This window comes from Pseudorasbora parva, chromosome 12, assembly GCF_024679245.1.
Source record: "Pseudorasbora parva isolate DD20220531a chromosome 12, ASM2467924v1, whole genome shotgun sequence".
Taxonomy (NCBI): domain Eukaryota; kingdom Metazoa; phylum Chordata; class Actinopteri; order Cypriniformes; family Gobionidae; genus Pseudorasbora; species Pseudorasbora parva.
Genome location: NC_090183.1, coordinates 23236628 through 23255077, shown reverse-complemented (window position 1 = coordinate 23255077; position 18450 = coordinate 23236628). Strand labels below are relative to the sequence as shown.

The following is an 18450-nucleotide window of genomic DNA, read 5'->3' as shown; positions in this document are numbered from 1 at the left end:
ACCACCGTGCACAGGCATGTGCAGGAAATGGGCTACAGGTGCCGCATTCCCCAGGTCAAGCCACTTTGGGCTACAGAGAAGCAGCAATGGACTGTTGCTAAGTGGTCCAAAGTACTTTTTTCGGATGAAAGCAAATTTTGCATGTCATTCGGAAATCAAGGTGCCAGAGTCTGGAGGAAGACTGGGGAGAAGGAAAAGCCAAAATGCCTGAAGTCCAGTGTCAAGTACCCACAGTCAGTGATGGTCTGAGGTGCCATGTCAGCTGCTGGTGTTGGTCCACTGTGTTTTATCAAGGGCAGGGTCAATGCAGATAGCTATCAGGAGATTTTGGAGCACTTCATGCTTCCATCTGCTGAAAAGCTTTATGGAGATGAAGATTTCGTTTTTCAGCACGACCTGGCACCTGCTCACAGTGCCAAAACCACTGGTAAATGGTTTACTGATCATGGTATTACTGTGCTCAATTGGCCTGCCAACTCTCCTGACCTGAACCCCATAGAGAATCTGTGGGATATTTTGAAGAGAAAGTTGAGGGACGCAAGACCCAACACTCTGGATGAGCTTAAGGCCACTATCGAAGCATCCTGGGCCTCCATAACACCTCAGCAGTGCCACAGGCTGATTGCCTCCATGCCACGCCGCATTGAAGCAGTCATTTCTGCAAAAGGATTCCCGACCAAGTATTGAGTGCATAACTGAACATAATTATTTGAAGGTTGACTTTTTTTGTATTAAAAACACTTTTCTTTTATTGGTCGGATGAAATATGCTAATTTTTTTAGATTTTGGGTTTTCATGAGCTGTATGCCAAAATCAACAGTATTAAAACAATAAAAGACCTGAAATATTTCAGTTGGAGTGCAATGAATCTAAAATATATGAAAGTTTAATTTTTATCATTACATTATGGAAAATAATGAACTTTTATCACATATGCTAATTTTTTGAGAAGGACCTGTATATGGGGCAAAAAAAGTATTTAGTCATGAGAGAGGGCTGTCATTTTTATCATAGGTACACTCTAACTATGAGAGACAGAATGAGAAAAAAAAATCCTGAAAATCACATTGTCTGATCTTTAAAGAATTTATAAATTATGGTGGAAAATAAGTATTTGATCAATAACAAAAGTTAATCGTAATTCTTTGTTATATACCCTTTGTTGGCAATGACAGAGGTCACATATTTTCTGTAAGTTGCCACAAGGTTCTTACACATTGTTGCTGGTAGTTTGGCCCATTCCTCCATGCAGATCTCCTCTAGAGCAGTGATGTTTTGTAGCTGGAAACACTGATTTTTAACTCCCTCCAAATATTTTCTATGGGTTGGAGATCTGGAGAATGGCTAGGTCACTCCAGGACCTAGAAATGCTTATTACGAAGCCAGTCTTGCCCGGGTGGTGTGTTTGGGATCATTGTCATGCTGAAAGACCCAGCCACGTTTCAGTTTCAATGCCCTTGCTGATGAAAGGAGGTTTTTACTCAAATTTTTCACGATACATGGCCCCATTCATTCTTTCCTTTACACGGATCGGTTGTCCTGGTCCCTTTGAAGAAAAACAGCCCAAAGCATGATGACATCCCAATCCCATGCTTCACAGTAGGTGTGGTGCAACTTAGCATACTTTCTCCTCCAAACACGACAAGTTGGGTTTTACCAAAAAGTTCTATTTTAGTTTCATCTGAGCATGATCTCCAAATCCTCTTCTGGATCATCCAAATGCTCTTTAGCAAACTTCAGATGGGCTCAGACATGTACATGGCTTAAGCAGGGGAAGATTTCTGGCACTGCAGGATTTGAGTCCAAGGCGGCGTAGTTTGTTACTGATGGTAGCCTTTTTTAACTTTGGTCCCAGCTCTCTGCAGGTCATTAACTAGGTCCCCCAGTGTGGTTCTGGGATTTTTGCTCACTGTTCTTGTGATAATTTTGACCCCACGGGGTGAGCTCTTGTGTGGAGCCTCAGATAAAGGGAGATCTTCATTGGTCTTGTATGTCTTCCATTTTCTAATAATTGCTCCCACAGTTGTTTTCTTCAAACAAGCTGCTGACCTATTGCAGATTCAGTCTTCCCAGCCTGGTGCAGGTCTACAATTTTGTTTCCCCTCATTCCGTCTCTCACCACAAGCCTGAACCAATGCACACACACACACACACACACACACACACACACACACACACACACACACACACACACACACACACACACACACACACACACACACACACACACACACACACACACACACACACACACACACACACACACACACACACACACACACACACACACACACACACACACACACACACACACACACACACACACACACACACACACACACCTCAAGACCTGATAAGCTTACTTAATAACATGAATAATCTAACTAATACATTTTTTTATACCTCTTATTGTTTTTCACCGCAAATGATGCAATATACAATGGAATAATAGTTTTAAAACTTTTTATTACATAAAAATGTATCTAAAAGCATGGTTTATTTATTTATTTATTTATTTTATTTTATTTTTTTATTTTATTATAGACATAAGCCTTGATACCTAAATCAGCCGAGAGTACGTGGTGAATACATTTGGGATTGTTATAATGAAATACAAAATCAAATGCATAAAGCTCCTTTCAGCCAATCAGATTTGAGAACTAGAGCTAACAAAGATTTGAGCGCTACAGTCAATTCTTTACACATTGCATATGCTGCAATAATAATAATAATAATAATAATAATAATAATAATAATAATAATAATAATAATAATAATAATCATCATCATCATCATAATAATAATAAAATATTATTTTAAGGGAGACAACTTTTTAAATTAATTATAATTGTGAAGTATAAATATATAAATCAATATTTACACAGGAAATTAATAGAACTTTCACTTATTGAGTGAAACAAGGTATTTATTTCAGTTAATCACCCTGGCTACGTATCATGGTTGTTACCTATTCACTGTGCTGTTCATTGAATAAAAAAGGTCACTCGGTTACGTAAAAAAAAAGCATACTCTCTTTTTACATTTTAGCAGAGAGAGCAAAGTTTATTTAGTCTACTGAAGCGGCAAAAAAAACGTATGTAGGAAATAACTCCGTCTTTCAGTTAATAAAAATATGAATTATTATATGAACACGTTCAAATGTAATTTATCATTATATTGTATCTGCCTAGACAACAATTGTGGTTTGTTTTATTTATTCTATGAACAATATTCTTATACAAACAGTGCACCAAATGTGTGGGCTGGGATGGGTGGTGTAAATATACCTAAAGATAAATATAATTGTTAACAGAATATGTTATCAGTAATTATTTACATTAAAGAACTTCGATCGCCTTCTCTCGGACGACCACAGGCCGTCTGATTCACACAGAGAGGCACGAGGATGTCACATGACGGGTATGTGTAGTTCGCTCGCTCTCGTCAGCTATGCAATTGTTTGATGATGATGGCGGATCCGGAAGGAGAGTCACTGGAGTCATGGCTAAGTGAGTTGTCATGCTAAATACATTACCAAAATATGCTTTAATGTAACTCTGTAGCGTATTTAAGATGCAGAGAACAGTCGTGTCCTGATGCTGTTTTTTACCAGTTGTTGTGTTGGCGTGTCTGTGTTATTATACTGACATGTTGAAGTCATGGGGTTTCGGATGGACTGACCCATCCTAGCCAGTATTTGGGGTATCGTAGATGCCAATGTCGGCACAATATTTAGTTATCCTTCTTAGCTATTATGTCCCTAAATGCCCAGGCTTTGAGACATGTAACGTTAGCCTGTTGTAATTAGCAAACTCTTTTGTCATCTTCTAAACAATCTCCTTTTAATAGTCTGTTGTCTAAACAGCTGTAACTTTATTTTGCTCTGAAACAGTTGCTTCTGTTTTAAGGAGAAAATCAACCATATTTTTTTATTAAACTTAATAAGTTGCAGTTTACACTACTGACGTAGAGCTGCCTTCGAAGTAGTTTCATAATCAATTATCTTAGCAACAATGACATATTGAGCTGAACTGAATTAAAATCAAACTGAATTGCGCTGAACAACGACACTTACATTTTGTAACGTTACAGCCAAAATTGGAGTTGTTAATGGTTGAGTAATTTTGCTTAATTAAGTTCTCGTCTTTATTATTAGGAGACTGGATCATATGAAATAAATGTGACTCAGTGTCAGTGTATAGCACACTGCATGTGGAATTATTGGGCACGTAGATTTTCTGGTCATATTTTTTTTTCCTAGGCACATTTGACCAATTCCAAACCACGTTAATCTTAATAACTACTCTTAATTTTGTATTTAATCATTTTTAAAAGACATATAAATGTTCATGAAGGCTGGAAATTAAAAACCTTATGTTCAGGTGTGCAGAATTATTAGGCACGCTTTATTTTACTGATAAAATGAGCCGAAAAAGAGATTGAACTCAGACTTAAAAGTAAAAGATGAATAATACTATTATATCCTTCTCATGTGCATTTATTCATCTTTTTATTCATCTTTTACTTTTAAGTCTGAGTTCAGTCTCTTTTTCGGCTCATTTTATCAGTTATAATAATATTAATGCAGTATTAGAAATTGCAGTTAAGACATGACCATTGGACAGTGAAATACTCATTGTGTCAGCAGGGTCAGACAAAAACAGGGGGTGAAGTAAAGACACATGTTAACTGCTAAATAATTTAAAATGAAGGTGAAGTATTTAGTGTGAAACCATCAGGACTACCTGGAGTCTAAAGATACACACACTGCACCTTCAATTAATGTTCAGCAGAACAAGAGTAAAGCATAAAAGATAATTGATTTCAATTAAAAAATATTGAAATTATTTTGATTTTTTTGTTAGACAAAGCCACCAATCCTTCCAACAGACAGGAGGAGTGGGAGTACATCATTGGGTTCTGCGACCAAATCAATAAGGAACTTGAAGGGTATGTTCACCTTTTCTTATAATTCTTGACCAGCGATTTGAAAAAGTTCAATTGGCGAATAAAAATTGCCATGGTTGTAAATAGAGTGTTGCAGGTAAGACATCACTTTGTAGGCTTTCAGATTATCGCTAAAAACAAGCTCTGAGATCAACAAAAGGTTATGATACTTGCACGTTTTGTCCATCAAGATAATCACAGATAATCACAAGTTTTATTAATTTTGAAGACTAAATGCGGTTAAAGAAGTAAAAAGCTAAGGGGAGCCTATGAACTTCAACGTTACTTACCATCAAAACATTTTCCCAGAACGTTTGAGTTAGACAAGTTTATAACAGCACAATTATGAGCATAAAAAGGCTGTAAAAGTGTACTGAGTTTACCTTTTCAGCGTGATGATGACCCCCGACCCCGACTGCCTCAGTATTCCTATTCAGCCACTTGTTAGCAACCACGTTTTTCAATACACATAACAGCTTAAAAAAATGTTACGGTGTGGTAATGATGTATTTTTTGTCGTAGAATAAAACATGAAAGTGTCTTGAGTGATGTGTGTTCACAGCATGCTTTATTTCAGCCATTTAAACAAAAGCCCATCAAAAAAAAAACATTGACTTCGGGGTGAAGGAAACAAAACTGCTAAAATTCTAACTCGCTTCTACATTTTGGCCTGCAAAGTAATGTCATACCTGCACCACTCTATACATTACATGACTTTTGCCCCAACAGTCGGGTATTTACAGTCTAGAGAGGAGCTGACACTAGTCACTGATTTTAGAAGTTGGCTACTTTATTCCAGCATTAAGCAGATAAGAGTTTGTGTTAGTTCTCATGAATTACTGATTTGAGAATTGTATTTGTAACTTGCAGCCCACAGATATCGGTCAGATTATTAGCACATAAAATCCAGTCACCACAAGACTGGGAGTCATTACAAGCACTAACTGTGAGTTAATTTCCTTCAGTCTCTAAAATTGACCAAAAATGTTATGTTTAATGTAGTGATTAAACATAACATAACAATCTAAATTCAGATTGTTCTTACAGGTTTTAGAAGCCTGCATGAAGAATTGTGGGAGAAGGTTTCACAATGAAGTTGGAAAATTTCGATTTTTAAATGAACTCATTAAAGTAGTTTCGCCTAAGGTAAGTTAAAGGATTTTTTCCACCAAAAATGATCTTCAAGTTATTATGAGTGTTGTCCAAATTCTTATGTATCCATTACAGACACAATACCTCCATAATTTATACTTTATACGTTTATACTTTTTTTTATCCTGCAGTATTTGGGAGACAGAGTATCTGAACAAGTGAAGATTAAAGTAATAGAGTTGCTCTACAGCTGGTCAGTTGCTTTACCAGATGAGGCAAAGATCACAGAGGCCTATCAGATGCTTAAGAAGCAAGGTTCTTTTGTCACAAATATACATATTTGCATTTATAAAAAAAACTCACCTACTTTATTTTCTGTTCCAATTTTGCTAGACTGTCTTGTTTAGTCTTTGCAACATTCTTTCTTAGGTATTGTAACAGAAGACCCAGAGGTTCCTGCGGACAAGACCCTTGTTCCCTCGCCAAAGCTCAAGAATCCAGTTTTTGACAATGAGGAAAAGAGTAAGGTGAAGAAATGCATTACATTATTAAAGCTAAAAGAAATATTCCTGGTGCAGTGAAATTTAGGCTCAATTGACAGTATTTATTGTATAATGTTGATTATCAGAAAAAAATCTTAAAATTGGGGTAATTCTTTAAAGGGTAATTGTTTTGTAAAATTGTAAAGCACTGCCCACCTACAAACATTTCCTTGCAGCGTCTTGCGGAACTTCTTAAGAGTAAAAAGCCTGAAGATCTTCAAGAAGCCAACCGCATTATCAAGAACATGGTCAAAGAAGTAAGTGCTTGAATAATCTTATGCTATTTAAAAAAGCCAAACACATATTTTGCTCTTTACTAGCAAATATATAAATCCCTCAAATATCTACGGGGGAAAAAAACACAGGTGCCAGTTTTTAAACCAATGTACAATTTGTATTCATGTTGTTGGCTTCATATGGTACTGAAAAAAAACATTAAAGGTGCCCTAGAATGATTTGAAACAATATGTTAAATTGTTCTCTAATATCTAAATAGAGGGTATGTGGCTTATTTAAGGTCAAAAATTGCCCAGATACAGTTTTACATGTCCATTTACAACCCTAGAAATTGTTCCTAGGATGTAATGCTCTGTTTTTGCCTTATTTGGAAGAGTCATGAATATTAATGCAGAGTTCTGCTCTGATTGGCTTTCACTGCACTGCTGCTCAATGACAGCTAACACATCTACCATCTGTCACGGCAATGATTTTACAATGATAGCTTCTCGTTTGAATCACGAACTGAACTGGCTTGCGCGTAAATATGTTGTTTGTACAGTAACGTTACAGTTTGACAGTAGAGTACTGATTTAAAAGTCGATTTATTTAGCCAAACAAAGTAATGTAAAAGCCACTCAAAACAGTCAGTGTCATGTACTACTCATCCACTGCAAAATAATCATACTTCCGTTCTCAAAAATGTATATTTATTTAACAAATTGACTAGAAGCCTTGTCAAATGACTATCATTTCAACTTAGATTGTGAAGAAGGTGACGTTAGCTACAAGGATCGACTGAGCGATCTGTAAACAAATAAACAGTAGTAGTAGTAAACGTAGTTAGTTTCTGAGTTATGTGTTAATGATGAAATATTGGCTAATTTAGATTCCAATCTGTCAAAAGTGATCGACATGCGTATCTACTGTTGTATTTTATGACAACACTGGCAGGAAATAATATTAACCTTTGCCATTTGACAAACTGTGAGCTACTTGGAGTTTCCAATTGTTACTTTAGCATCTTGCGTTAGATCTAGACAACACAGGGGATATTATCATAATGTTATCTTACTAAGAAACTTTAAATTTAATCAGAAATGGGTTCGACAGTCAAGAAGTGGATAAAATCACTGCTTAATGCTTGCAGGAATACGGTTGGATATCGGCTCTTCAATATCAGACGCTGAGCGAATCCTGCTATATTGCCCCAGCTTAGAGAAACTCTCAGTAGTGAAATGGGCAGAGGAAACACAGCTTTGAATTACTTTGTTGCGATATCCAAATGTAAATAAACATCAACATTGGCTGTTGACATTGTTTATCTGTGGGAAGGCTATGAAAAGTCCTCACGTCCCCTGCACAGCCTGGAACATAACATTTATGTCCATGAGAGCTGCTGTTTTCGCTATCCTCGCATGACGCTTGTTTATCTGCTGAACTCCCGACGGCTGCGCACTGCACATTTCCGCCTGAAAATGAATATGGGCTGACATGCAAATGTTGGGGCGTACATATTAAGGATCTCCGCGATTGCGTCACAGTTGGTGTTATGTTGAAAACAGCCTGTTTTTCCGTGGTGTTTTTCACAAACAAGATTTACATATGAAGGAGGAGTCAATGGTGTTAGAGACTCACTGTATGTGATGTCCATGTACTGAATTCTTGTTATTTAACTATGGCAAGGTTAATAAAATTTTTCATTCTAGGGCACCTTTAGTGTTTGTTTTATATGTCAGTCATGTAAACTAAAAAGCTTCAATAACTTTCTTTCCGTCATTTAATTCAATGTAAAAGTATTTGTTAACATATATTATTGTGTTTTTGGAGATGGACCACATAACATGTTCATAAAATATTACCATAAAAAGGTGAAATGATCTGATATTTTGAGGGTATTCTGTTATTTAATAATTTAATATTAATCTTATTTTATTTGTTGACCTTCACACACAGCCATAATGTTATATAAAGTGATGTAATATAATTCCTATTTTGCATGATTATTTAAAGCATTTTTGTTAGAATATATTTTTGTAAGAAATAGTCAAATATTATAGCAAAAGGTATCAAAATTATTCTTAGTTCAGAAATGAAAAGCATGCTAATGTTAGAAGTGGTGTATTCAAGTCATTAACATGTGCATCATTACCCTTTTGTTTACTCCCTTGATGGTTGTGCTTGCAAGAATTCATACTTTGCTTTCAGGATGAGGCTATACAGCAGAAAGCTTCCCATCGTGCCAGCACCCTAGAGGAGGTGAACAACAGTGTGAAGCTCCTTAATGAGATGCTAAGTCATTTCAAAAGAGATGAGTCGACACAAGCGGACAAAGAACTTCTAACGGTGAGGCCTTTTATATCCGGTTAGTGCTAGACTTAACTTCCATTTTTATGCAATTGACCATGTGCAACTTTGTTCATAGGATCTTTATAATGACTGTGACAAACTTCGAACTGCTGTCTTCAGACTTGCCACCGAGACAGAGGATGATGACAGTGCCTTAAGTAATACACATTAGTAAATAAAAACTCATTTTGGTCTTGAGACAATAATATATTAGAACTGAAAAACCTTCTCTCCTTCACATGCAACTTTTGGTCTTTGGTGCAGGTGATATTTTGCACGCTAGTGATGATCTCTCACGGGTAATCAACTCCTATAAAAAGATTGTTGAAGGACAAACCATTGTGATTGACATACCAGGGTCAACAGCCTCAAAACGTTTGTATAATTGATCAGAATTGTTACACTACACATTCAAATGTTTTAGCTTAGTGTATCTGAATCATCCAGGAGTTTGCATGGTTTATGAAACTACAAGTCTGCAATTCATTATGAATTTGTTTTCTTTTTGCTTAGACATCAATGACGAAAGCTCTTCTGAGATTTTGATTGATTTGGGGGATTTGGACTCGGGGTCCCCTTCACCCCTCAAACATGTTTCGACTCCACCTCAGCACTCCGATTCCCTTCCTGCTGACCTTCTTACTCTTACATCTTTAATTGGAGTTCGGCCTTCCTCTACCAACACGTCCTCTGGATCGTCCAGTTTCCATATCAGTCCTCCATCAAGCCAGCTTCCCAGCACTTTTTCACTTCTGGATGAAGAACTTGGTTCATTAGGTAAAGTATTTTGCAACGTATGATGGGTATTTAATTTGGGAATGTATTTAATATAAAATTAAAAAAACACTTCATAATAAGAGAAAGAAGAAAAAGAGAAAAGTTTCTTGAACACCAAATCAACATATTAGAATGAGGATCATATGAGGCCATCCTTAAAAATATTTTGGTTTGCAGTAACAGTAAAATTTTAAAAAAAAAAGGGTCGGTAGGTAGGTCAATTTTTTTTCTTCAAATTTTAATGTAAAAAAAAAGTACATTTTTGGTGATGATGATTACGTAGGTATGAATTTAAACTGACTGGGTCTTCAAGCCGTGCCTTCGGGCGCATAGGCTAATTGCAGGCTATATAGACCACAGACAAATTGAAATATTTGTCAAAAACATGTTTATTGCATAAATTTCAGGTGCATTCATTAAGAAAAGGTTCCAACCACCGCTAGCTGTCATTTACTCATAGCTGTCAACCCTCCCTTTTTTCCGGGTTTCTCACGTATTTTAGCTCTTTTCCCGTTTTAGTATTTTCCAGTGATATGTATTGTATATGATATGTATATGTATTCGTATTTTTACGCTCGATTGTGTTAACTCAGAACACGCTACTATCTGTGTCTCTGAAGCGGCTTGCACTTGTTGCTAAACCAACGCATTTGGTGATATAGACTAGTGTATTTGAATATTAAAAATATATATATTTTTTTATGAATTCAATTAATTAAGCAGCTATAACCTACTCTTTACTGGTAAATATTACAGTAAACAAACATCACAGAAAATGGCAGAGCATTTTTTTCAGACGTTATTTTATTTTTGTAATATTATGTATTGTCTCTGTTTTTTTTGAAGAGACACTGCCCCTCTTTCCTCCTTCTTGACAGCCTATATTTAGAATAATAGCTTTGATTAACAATAATGATGAAAAAGGTTTAAAAATCGTGATTGTTTGGATTGTTTTTCCTGCCGTCGAGCCACAGCCATTCACTAAATCAGTGTTTCCCAACCTTTTTCCAGTCAAAGATCAATCCTTTTTAAAATTACAAAAGCTATTCAATCAAGAGTTGTGAGTGATGTCCTTATCTTTTGTTTGACAGACAGCAGTAAAGGCTACTGCCCCTTTAAGACCTAATACAGGGATATGCTCGTCTTTCTCGACTGTATACAGTTCACTTAAGGCATCAGACTATGTCTGCTTGGATACTCATCAAGATCGACATGTTGACATACTTTTTGTGTGAGTTTGTCCGTTGAAGCGCAAGACTTGAAGAACTCAATATTTGCGCGCTGTGAGACGTGCGCGCGCTTTTGTACCAGCGCAGAGAGACAGCTTCGTTCTCACACTGCAGAGGGTTATCATTCGCCTCTTCTGGCGAATATACCCATGGGTGATGACGGCGCGGGCTCAAACCCCCAAAGCCCTCGAGCTCCCCTCTGCAGTGCACTTGCCTGTGTGTAACGTGTCCATGGTCCTGACTCCTGTCACACAATGCGGCGAAATCTCCGACAGGGCTTTAATAGTCTAACGTTACAGTGAATGCGAGAATGAGCCGAAACGAACGCACGTGCAGGCCATAGACATCCGTTAACCTTAGTGTAAACATAGATGACGTCACGGGTTTTTCTATAAAATAAAGAACGTAGCCTTCGTATGTGTAGACCCAGGCAATTTATATATTTATAATATTTACTAAAATATATTCATATTATTTTATTACTTTTGTATTAGATGTTTGAAGAGTAAAAAAAGAAATTGGTCGGTCTTAATGCAAATTTACAACCGGCAAGTCGGTCGGACTAAAAGGAAAAAAATAAAATAATTTGAGTCGGCCCTAAATTGACAGGGTCTGTCGGGTTACGGCAAACAAGAATATTTTTAAGGATGGCCTGACCTGAAAATGGAAATTTGCATTTTTACAGGATTTTTTTAAATATAAATATATTTTTTAAAATTTATATATATATAATATATAATTATAAATATATAATTATTATTATTATTTTTTTTTTTAACTACACAGCTCTGGAAAAAATTAAGAGACCACCTTACATTGAGAAATCAATGTTAAGTGGTCTCTCTTTTTTTCCAGAGATATATAAATGATAATAATATTTCACAAAATTATTATTTTTAGTTTTTTATAAAACAAATACAGCTCTAAAATTTTAAAAACAAATATCATACTGACCTCAAATCTTTGTACAGGAGTGTTCGTAATATGTATTATATAATAACTAGAATGGGTTTAAATTCAGTAAGTACGAGTCATCCATTGTAAGGCAATCTCAGTGTTGAAAAGCACTTTTAGTGTTAATTGACTTTTTTTCAGGCCTTGGCAGTCTGGACTTAAAAAAATCAAAGCCTGCAGAAAAGAATACAAAAGAAGCTCAAAGCCATCAGTGGATTTCTTCTCAAGTAAGTTTTTTAGAGTGCTTTATTTTTAAATTAAATGTTTAATTCACGTAAAATGCTTGCTTTGAAACTTTATGTTTAATGATGTTTGATGTCTACCCATAAAACTTTTTTTTTTTTTTTTTTGTAATGACAGACTTCTAAACCAGAGATTGACCATCTCCTCAGCTCTGCTCCATTAAATCCTCTAATCTCAACAGCGCCACCTACCTATGAAGCTACCTCAGTCACAAGCTTTGAAAAATCCCTCCAGCAGAACAGTCAAGATTTTGCCATGCTGGACCTGGAAAAGGCTAATAGGTAGTGAGAGAATAAGTAGCAATTTCTTTAAATAAATAAAACAAATAGTATTTATTACATATTAGAATTATCTCTGACAGATTATTTGTCAATAAAGTAATGGCTGCTTTAATGAAATTTTGTAAATTATAGGAAGAAAAAAATAAAAGAAGAGATTTTTCCCCCTAAATAGATTCTAGAGGATTGGTTCCATTGGTAAATGTGAGTTGTTCACAGATGGAGCAGTTTAATAATAGCATTAAAAAAAGAGGGAAGGAATGAAGGAATGAAGGAAAAGGGACATAATGTGCGCACTATTATTAGAGCCTTTTATTATGATCAGATAACTACTAGTGTGGTGTCTCATTCCTTTTAAATACAACTAATTGTTCTTTCTATTTGAAGCAGCCAGTCGAAATATTCAAGCTCGGGCAGCAGAGAACTTCGAGTTTTGGAAGAGAACATCCATCCTGCATTAACCACGTTCAGCTTTCCCGCTGGAATAGCACCTGTGCCTGCTACTGTACCCTCTGCCAAACCTCAGAGCTTTGCCCCAGACAGCCCTCTCTTCAGATCACTCTCTCCAACACTACCTGCCAGTCAGTCCCCCTCAGGCTCAGACATCTCCCTAAACACAGTCTTTGTTCCACTGGAGGCCATTAAACCAAGTAAGGCCAGTAAATGAATATGAATGCTGTGTGCGATCTGTAGCAGTTATTCTAGACTTAATTACTTGCCTGTGTAGGTAAGGCTTAGAGTGGTATGTTTCTCCTTTTGTTTTCACAGGTAAGGAGTGTCCAGTAACAGCCTACGATAAGGATGGTGTTCGTGTGTTGTTGCACTTTGCTACTGACCAACCACCTGGTCGCTCTGATGTTCTTGTGATTGTGGTGTCCATGTTGAACACAGCACCACTGTTAGTGAGGAATGTAGTGCTTCAGGCAGCTGTGCCAAAGGTGAGAGGCACATGTATATATATATATGTATATATATATATATATATATATATATATATATATATATATATATATATATATATATATATATATATATATATATATATATATATATATATATATATATATATATATATACATATCTCGATCAAGCATAACATTATGTAGTGAATAACACTGATTATCTCTTCATCACAGTACCTGTTAGTGCGTGGGATATATTAGGCAGCAAGTGAACAATTTGTCCTCAAAGTTGATGTGTTAAAAGCAGGACAAATGGACAAGTGTAAGGATTTGAGAAGGTTTGACAAGGGCCAAATTGTGATGGCTAAACAACTCCAAAACTGCAGCTCTTAGTAGCATCTGGCCACAAAGGAAAAATGGTGCAGGAATGGTTTGAGGAGCACAACAACAAGTTTGAGGGGTGGACTTGGCCTCCAAATTTCCCATATTTGAATCCAATCAAGCATCTGTGGGATGTGCTGAACAAACAGCTCCGATCCATGGAGACCCCACCTAGCAACTTACTGGACTTAAAGGATCGGCTGCTAACATCTTGGGGCCAGATACCACAGCACTCCTTTAGGGGTCTAGTAGAGTGCATGCATCAATGGTTCAGGCCTGTTTTGGCAGCAAAACAGGGACCAACACAATATTAGGAATATTATGGTCATAATGTTATGCCTGATCGATAGTATAATAGTATATATATATATATATATATATATATATATATATATATATATATATATATATATATAATTAAATGGATGATAAAAGAGGACAGGTATGGTTTTGTGATAGACTAGCATTTTTACTCTATTTTTATTTGCAGTTCTGAATTGCTTTTGGTTTCAGATGGTTTTGATTAATGATTGTTTGACTTTTACCTCTGTGATTTGTAATTGACAGTCTATGAGAGTGAAGCTGCAGCCCCCTTCTGGAACAGAAATGGTCCCCTTTAACCCCTTCATGCCCCCCAGTTCTATTACTCAGATCATGCTGCTGGCTAACCCACAAAAGGTGAAGAAAGACACACACATGCATGTTTACTTGGTGATCTAAAAGATAAATCCATAAACTTCTATTATTTTAAATACAGCTTTAATTAACTTAACCCTTACCTTGAAAGAAAACGTTGTTTTTTATTTTTTTATAAATAGACATCCTCAAAAGTTAGTTTTATCTCAAATGTCTCACTGTTAATGTCACATTTTCAAGAGAAGCAAATTAATGTTAGACTGGGTAAACCCAGCCTGATCGGCCGGTGATTTAATTTCACCCTGCAGCTCAGTCTGGAAACCTGTACATTCATTTCTATTGCTTCTGTTACACTTTTGCGGGAACAATCACAGACCAATCCACCTGCCGCGCTATTAGCGGGTTTCACACAATGATGGATAGAGAAGTGATGGGTCGTTGCCTGTTGATCATGCCTCTTGTGGTCTGATTGGTTGAAGGACTATCCAGTTGCATACAGAGTCATTTGAATTATGCTCCTTGATTACGCCTCTTGTGCAGTAGAAAATACAGAGCAGACTCCCCAGACCAATGTTCAATCTTACGCCTGTTTCACACCACAAGCTTGAGCAGCGCGTGAGCAACACTTAAGCGTAACTACACCTTGACTGCAGCTGCAGACGGGCGAGAGTATTCACACTGGAAGCGTTGGTGCAGCGTCACAGCAGCGGCTCCCACAATGATAGAGCCTATACCTGTCTGAGTATTAAATACTAAACTAAAATAAATTATTATATTTTCTGGCTGGTTTACTTTACTTTTTATAATACTTTCAACCAAACTGAATAATTAAAACAAGTTTAAATGGGTAAATCTTCTACAGATGATTTTTATTCTTCGTTTTCTTTAATTACATACTCCAGTTATTGTTAAAACGCACCACATGTGCTTCTTGTGTGCATTTTGAGCGCTTTTGTGATATTATATTTATTTTGTCCATCAAAAGTGTGCTTTCGCTTTACACCGTGACTGCAGCTGCAGACCGAGAGCCTATACCTGTCTGAGTATTAAATACTAAACTAAACGAAAGTTTATTACATTTTCTGGCTAGTTTATTTTTTATAATCATAACCATACTTTCACCCAAACTGAATAATCAGAACAAGTTTAAATAGCTAAAATCTTCCACAGATATTTTTTATTCTTCGTTTTCTTTTATGACATACTCCAGTTATTGTTCAAATACACTACACATGCTTCCTGTGTGCATTTTAGGCACTTTTTGTGTGAAATCACATATATTTTGTCCTTTAAAAGTGTGCTTTCACTTTAATTGAGCGTCAGGAGCGTCAGCAGTGCAGCAAAAATAGGCTCGCAGCCGAAACCCCCGCTTCACTGCTGCTCACGTGACGCTCCTGCTTTGACGCTCACGTGCTGCTCCTGCTCCCGGTGTGAATGCACTCATTGATTAACATGGGCGCCGAAAAAAATACGCACTGCTCACACGCCGCTCTCGCTTGCGTTGTGAAACGGCCGTTCAATTGAGCTTGGTCTGGTGATAGTCAGACAAACTTAATGTCACTTTTTTTTTTATTTCTGTTGCCTGCTGTAGAAATAAAATGGGTTATTCACAAAATATTGCCTTTCTGACCTGGCAAGATTCAGTTTTAATCATAAAGAAAAAATTGACTTCTCTCTTTAATTTGTGATATAAATAAATAAAATATAGTAAGGAAAGGTTGTCATAAAACTTTTATAAGATGGCACTATAGTTAATTTATGTAAGTGAGTATAGCAAAATGAAGCAAACTGTGATATATTATACCCCCAAATTCTTCATACAGTGATAAAGATTTGGGAACAAAATTATTCAGACACTTTGTCTGGCTATCACTGTATTTGTGGGGAGTCTGCTCTGTATTTTCTACTGCACAAGAGGCGTAATCAACGAGCGTTATTGAAATGACTCCTTTAACATGATAAAAAAAGATAGTCCTTCTACCAATCAGACCATAAGAGGTGTAATCAACACGCAATAACCCCTCGCTTCTCTATCCGTCATTGTGTGAAACCCGCCAATAGCCCGGCAGGTGGATAAGCCAGTCTGTAATTGGTTCCTGCAAAAGTGTAACAGAAGCAGTAGAAAAGAATGTACAGGTTTCCAGACTGAGTTGCAGGGCAAAATCAAATTGCTGGCAGATCAGGCTGGGACCCAGTCTATCAGACACTTTGACCTGACCATGTTTTGCTTAAGTGTTTTTTCTTCAATGGCTAATGCATCCTTTTACATCACAGACTGAACAAAATGAAGCATTACTTGGCAATTGGCTAACCTAAATTGGTATTATCTATTTATGTGCTTAATGTTCGTATGTATAATACGCCATAAAATGCGTGTCAAATGCACGCGAAAAACAGCGTGCCATAGACACACCAAAATGACTTTTGGCGTATACATTCCATGACATTGCACACTCGTACTATTTATACGCATTTTTGTGAGAATAGCCTGGTATACATATCGTTCAAAACATTATATTTTGTATTACCGAAAACAGGTTATAGAATGCTTTTATATGGGATTTCTTGAATATTTGAAATGTGTTTCGAAATCACTGAAAAGTCGATAAACATGTTACCATATTTCAAGAGTGATTACATTGCTAATACCAACAAGATTAGTTATTAGATGGGTTTATACTTGTGGGCATAAAAAATTAAATCTAAATGTGTTTTAACATGATACAATTTCTATAATAAACTCAATGACTGCATAATTGTATGTGTGTGTTTTTGCAGGAGAAAGTGAGAATGAGATACAAGTTGACATTCATCCTTGGAGATCGACAGGTCACTGAGTCTGGAGAGATAGACAAGTTCCCTCCAGTGGAAAGATGGGGTCATTTATAGTTGTGTAAGCATAATTACTCACAAAGAGGAATAGAAAACATGATGTGCATCAATGAGCTTTCGACAGTGTCTCAAAGATATGTTATGTCCAGGATGTTACCTTTGACACACTGTGTGTTACATTTATAAATCCCGATCTCTGAGTAATCCCACAGATGTCTTGATGTGCTATCTTGGTCATTAGGTACTGTTGTCATTAACATAAGCGTGTTGCTTATAGTAATGGGTCATTTTAATGTTGACAATTCAGCCCATACAGCTCACTGGACGTGTTACAATTTTTCTATCTTTTAGTCTATGTTCTGTGATGTGATGCACCAGTTGTGTTAGTGCTTGTGATTTTTATGATGTTATTTCTAAGTTTTACATATTTATTTCATTACTATTTATCAGATTCTTGGAGTTTGACAAGGCTGGCCTCACTGGTTTAAAGCCAAGGTTTGTTTGTTTTACGTCATTTAGCAGAAACTCAGCAGATAACAGTAATTCACACAGGGAAGAGTGTGGGAAAAAAAGATGTTGCAAAGCATACTTTGACTTCTGTGTTTTTGGATGTAAAGTTTCACTTTGTTTTCTTTCTTCTGATTTTTTGAACTGGAAGGAATTACTTGTTTCATTTTGGTACCTAATTCGTCAGGAGGCTGGTTTTGGAGGCAAAATTTACATTTTGGGGTTATTACAGATGCCATTATTTATATTATAAAATTTGACTTTTAAAAGATTTGTTTGCAGTATGAAAATAATGGGAGCCTTTTTGTATGGCTTTTGTTCTGGTTTGTTTTACAGAAGATGCCTCAGTATTATTTTGTTATGCTGTTGTCCAGCAGCCTATTTTAATGAAATTCAAATATTATTAATTTTACAGGGTAAATTATTTTAAAGAGATTTACAAATATGATGCTGTTCTTTTTAGATTTTAAGTAAAATGTACAATTGAACATTATGTATACGGTTTTAAAAACAAATAAATCTATTGTTTTGAACAATGTGGCATATGTTGCTGTTGGAAGTTTGT

At 36.2% G+C, this 18450-nt stretch overlaps 1 protein-coding gene across 2 annotated transcripts; it reads left to right on the top strand.

Moving 5' to 3' along the window:
- The first annotated feature begins 3381 nt into the window (after positions 1–3381).
- gga3a (golgi associated, gamma adaptin ear containing, ARF binding protein 3a) lies at positions 3382–18434 on the top strand. 2 transcript variants are annotated; one of them, XM_067459512.1, is made up of 17 exons: positions 3382–3509; positions 4866–4950; positions 5818–5893; positions 5995–6093; positions 6231–6354; positions 6469–6566; positions 6758–6838; positions 9006–9143; positions 9223–9304; positions 9411–9521; positions 9660–9923; positions 12248–12333; positions 12467–12630; positions 13018–13277; positions 13396–13565; positions 14478–14588; positions 17325–18434. In XM_067459512.1, exons 1-17 carry the CDS (start codon positions 3464–3466, stop codon positions 17433–17435), a joined length of 2106 nt encoding a protein of 701 aa, XP_067315613.1. In that variant the 5' UTR covers positions 3382–3463; the 3' UTR covers positions 17436–18434. The 2 variants fall into 2 exon arrangements, with proteins under 2 accessions (XP_067315613.1, XP_067315612.1); XM_067459511.1 differs by having other exon boundaries at positions 3383–3509; positions 13015–13277.
- The last annotated feature ends 16 nt before the right edge of the window (positions 18435–18450 follow it).

Bases quoted from the DNA above. Each gene is read 5' to 3' on its own strand.
- gga3a (XM_067459511.1), top strand. From the start codon at position 3,464: ATGATGATGGCGGATCCGGAAGGAGAGTCACTGGAGTCATGGCTAA. The intron at 9,144-9,222 runs GTGAGGCCTTTT...CTTTGTTCATAG, and splicing joins CGGACAAAGAACTTCTAACG to GATCTTTATAATGACTGTGA. The intron at 14,589-17,324 runs GTGAAGAAAGAC...GTGTTTTTGCAG, and splicing joins TGCTGGCTAACCCACAAAAG to GAGAAAGTGAGAATGAGATA.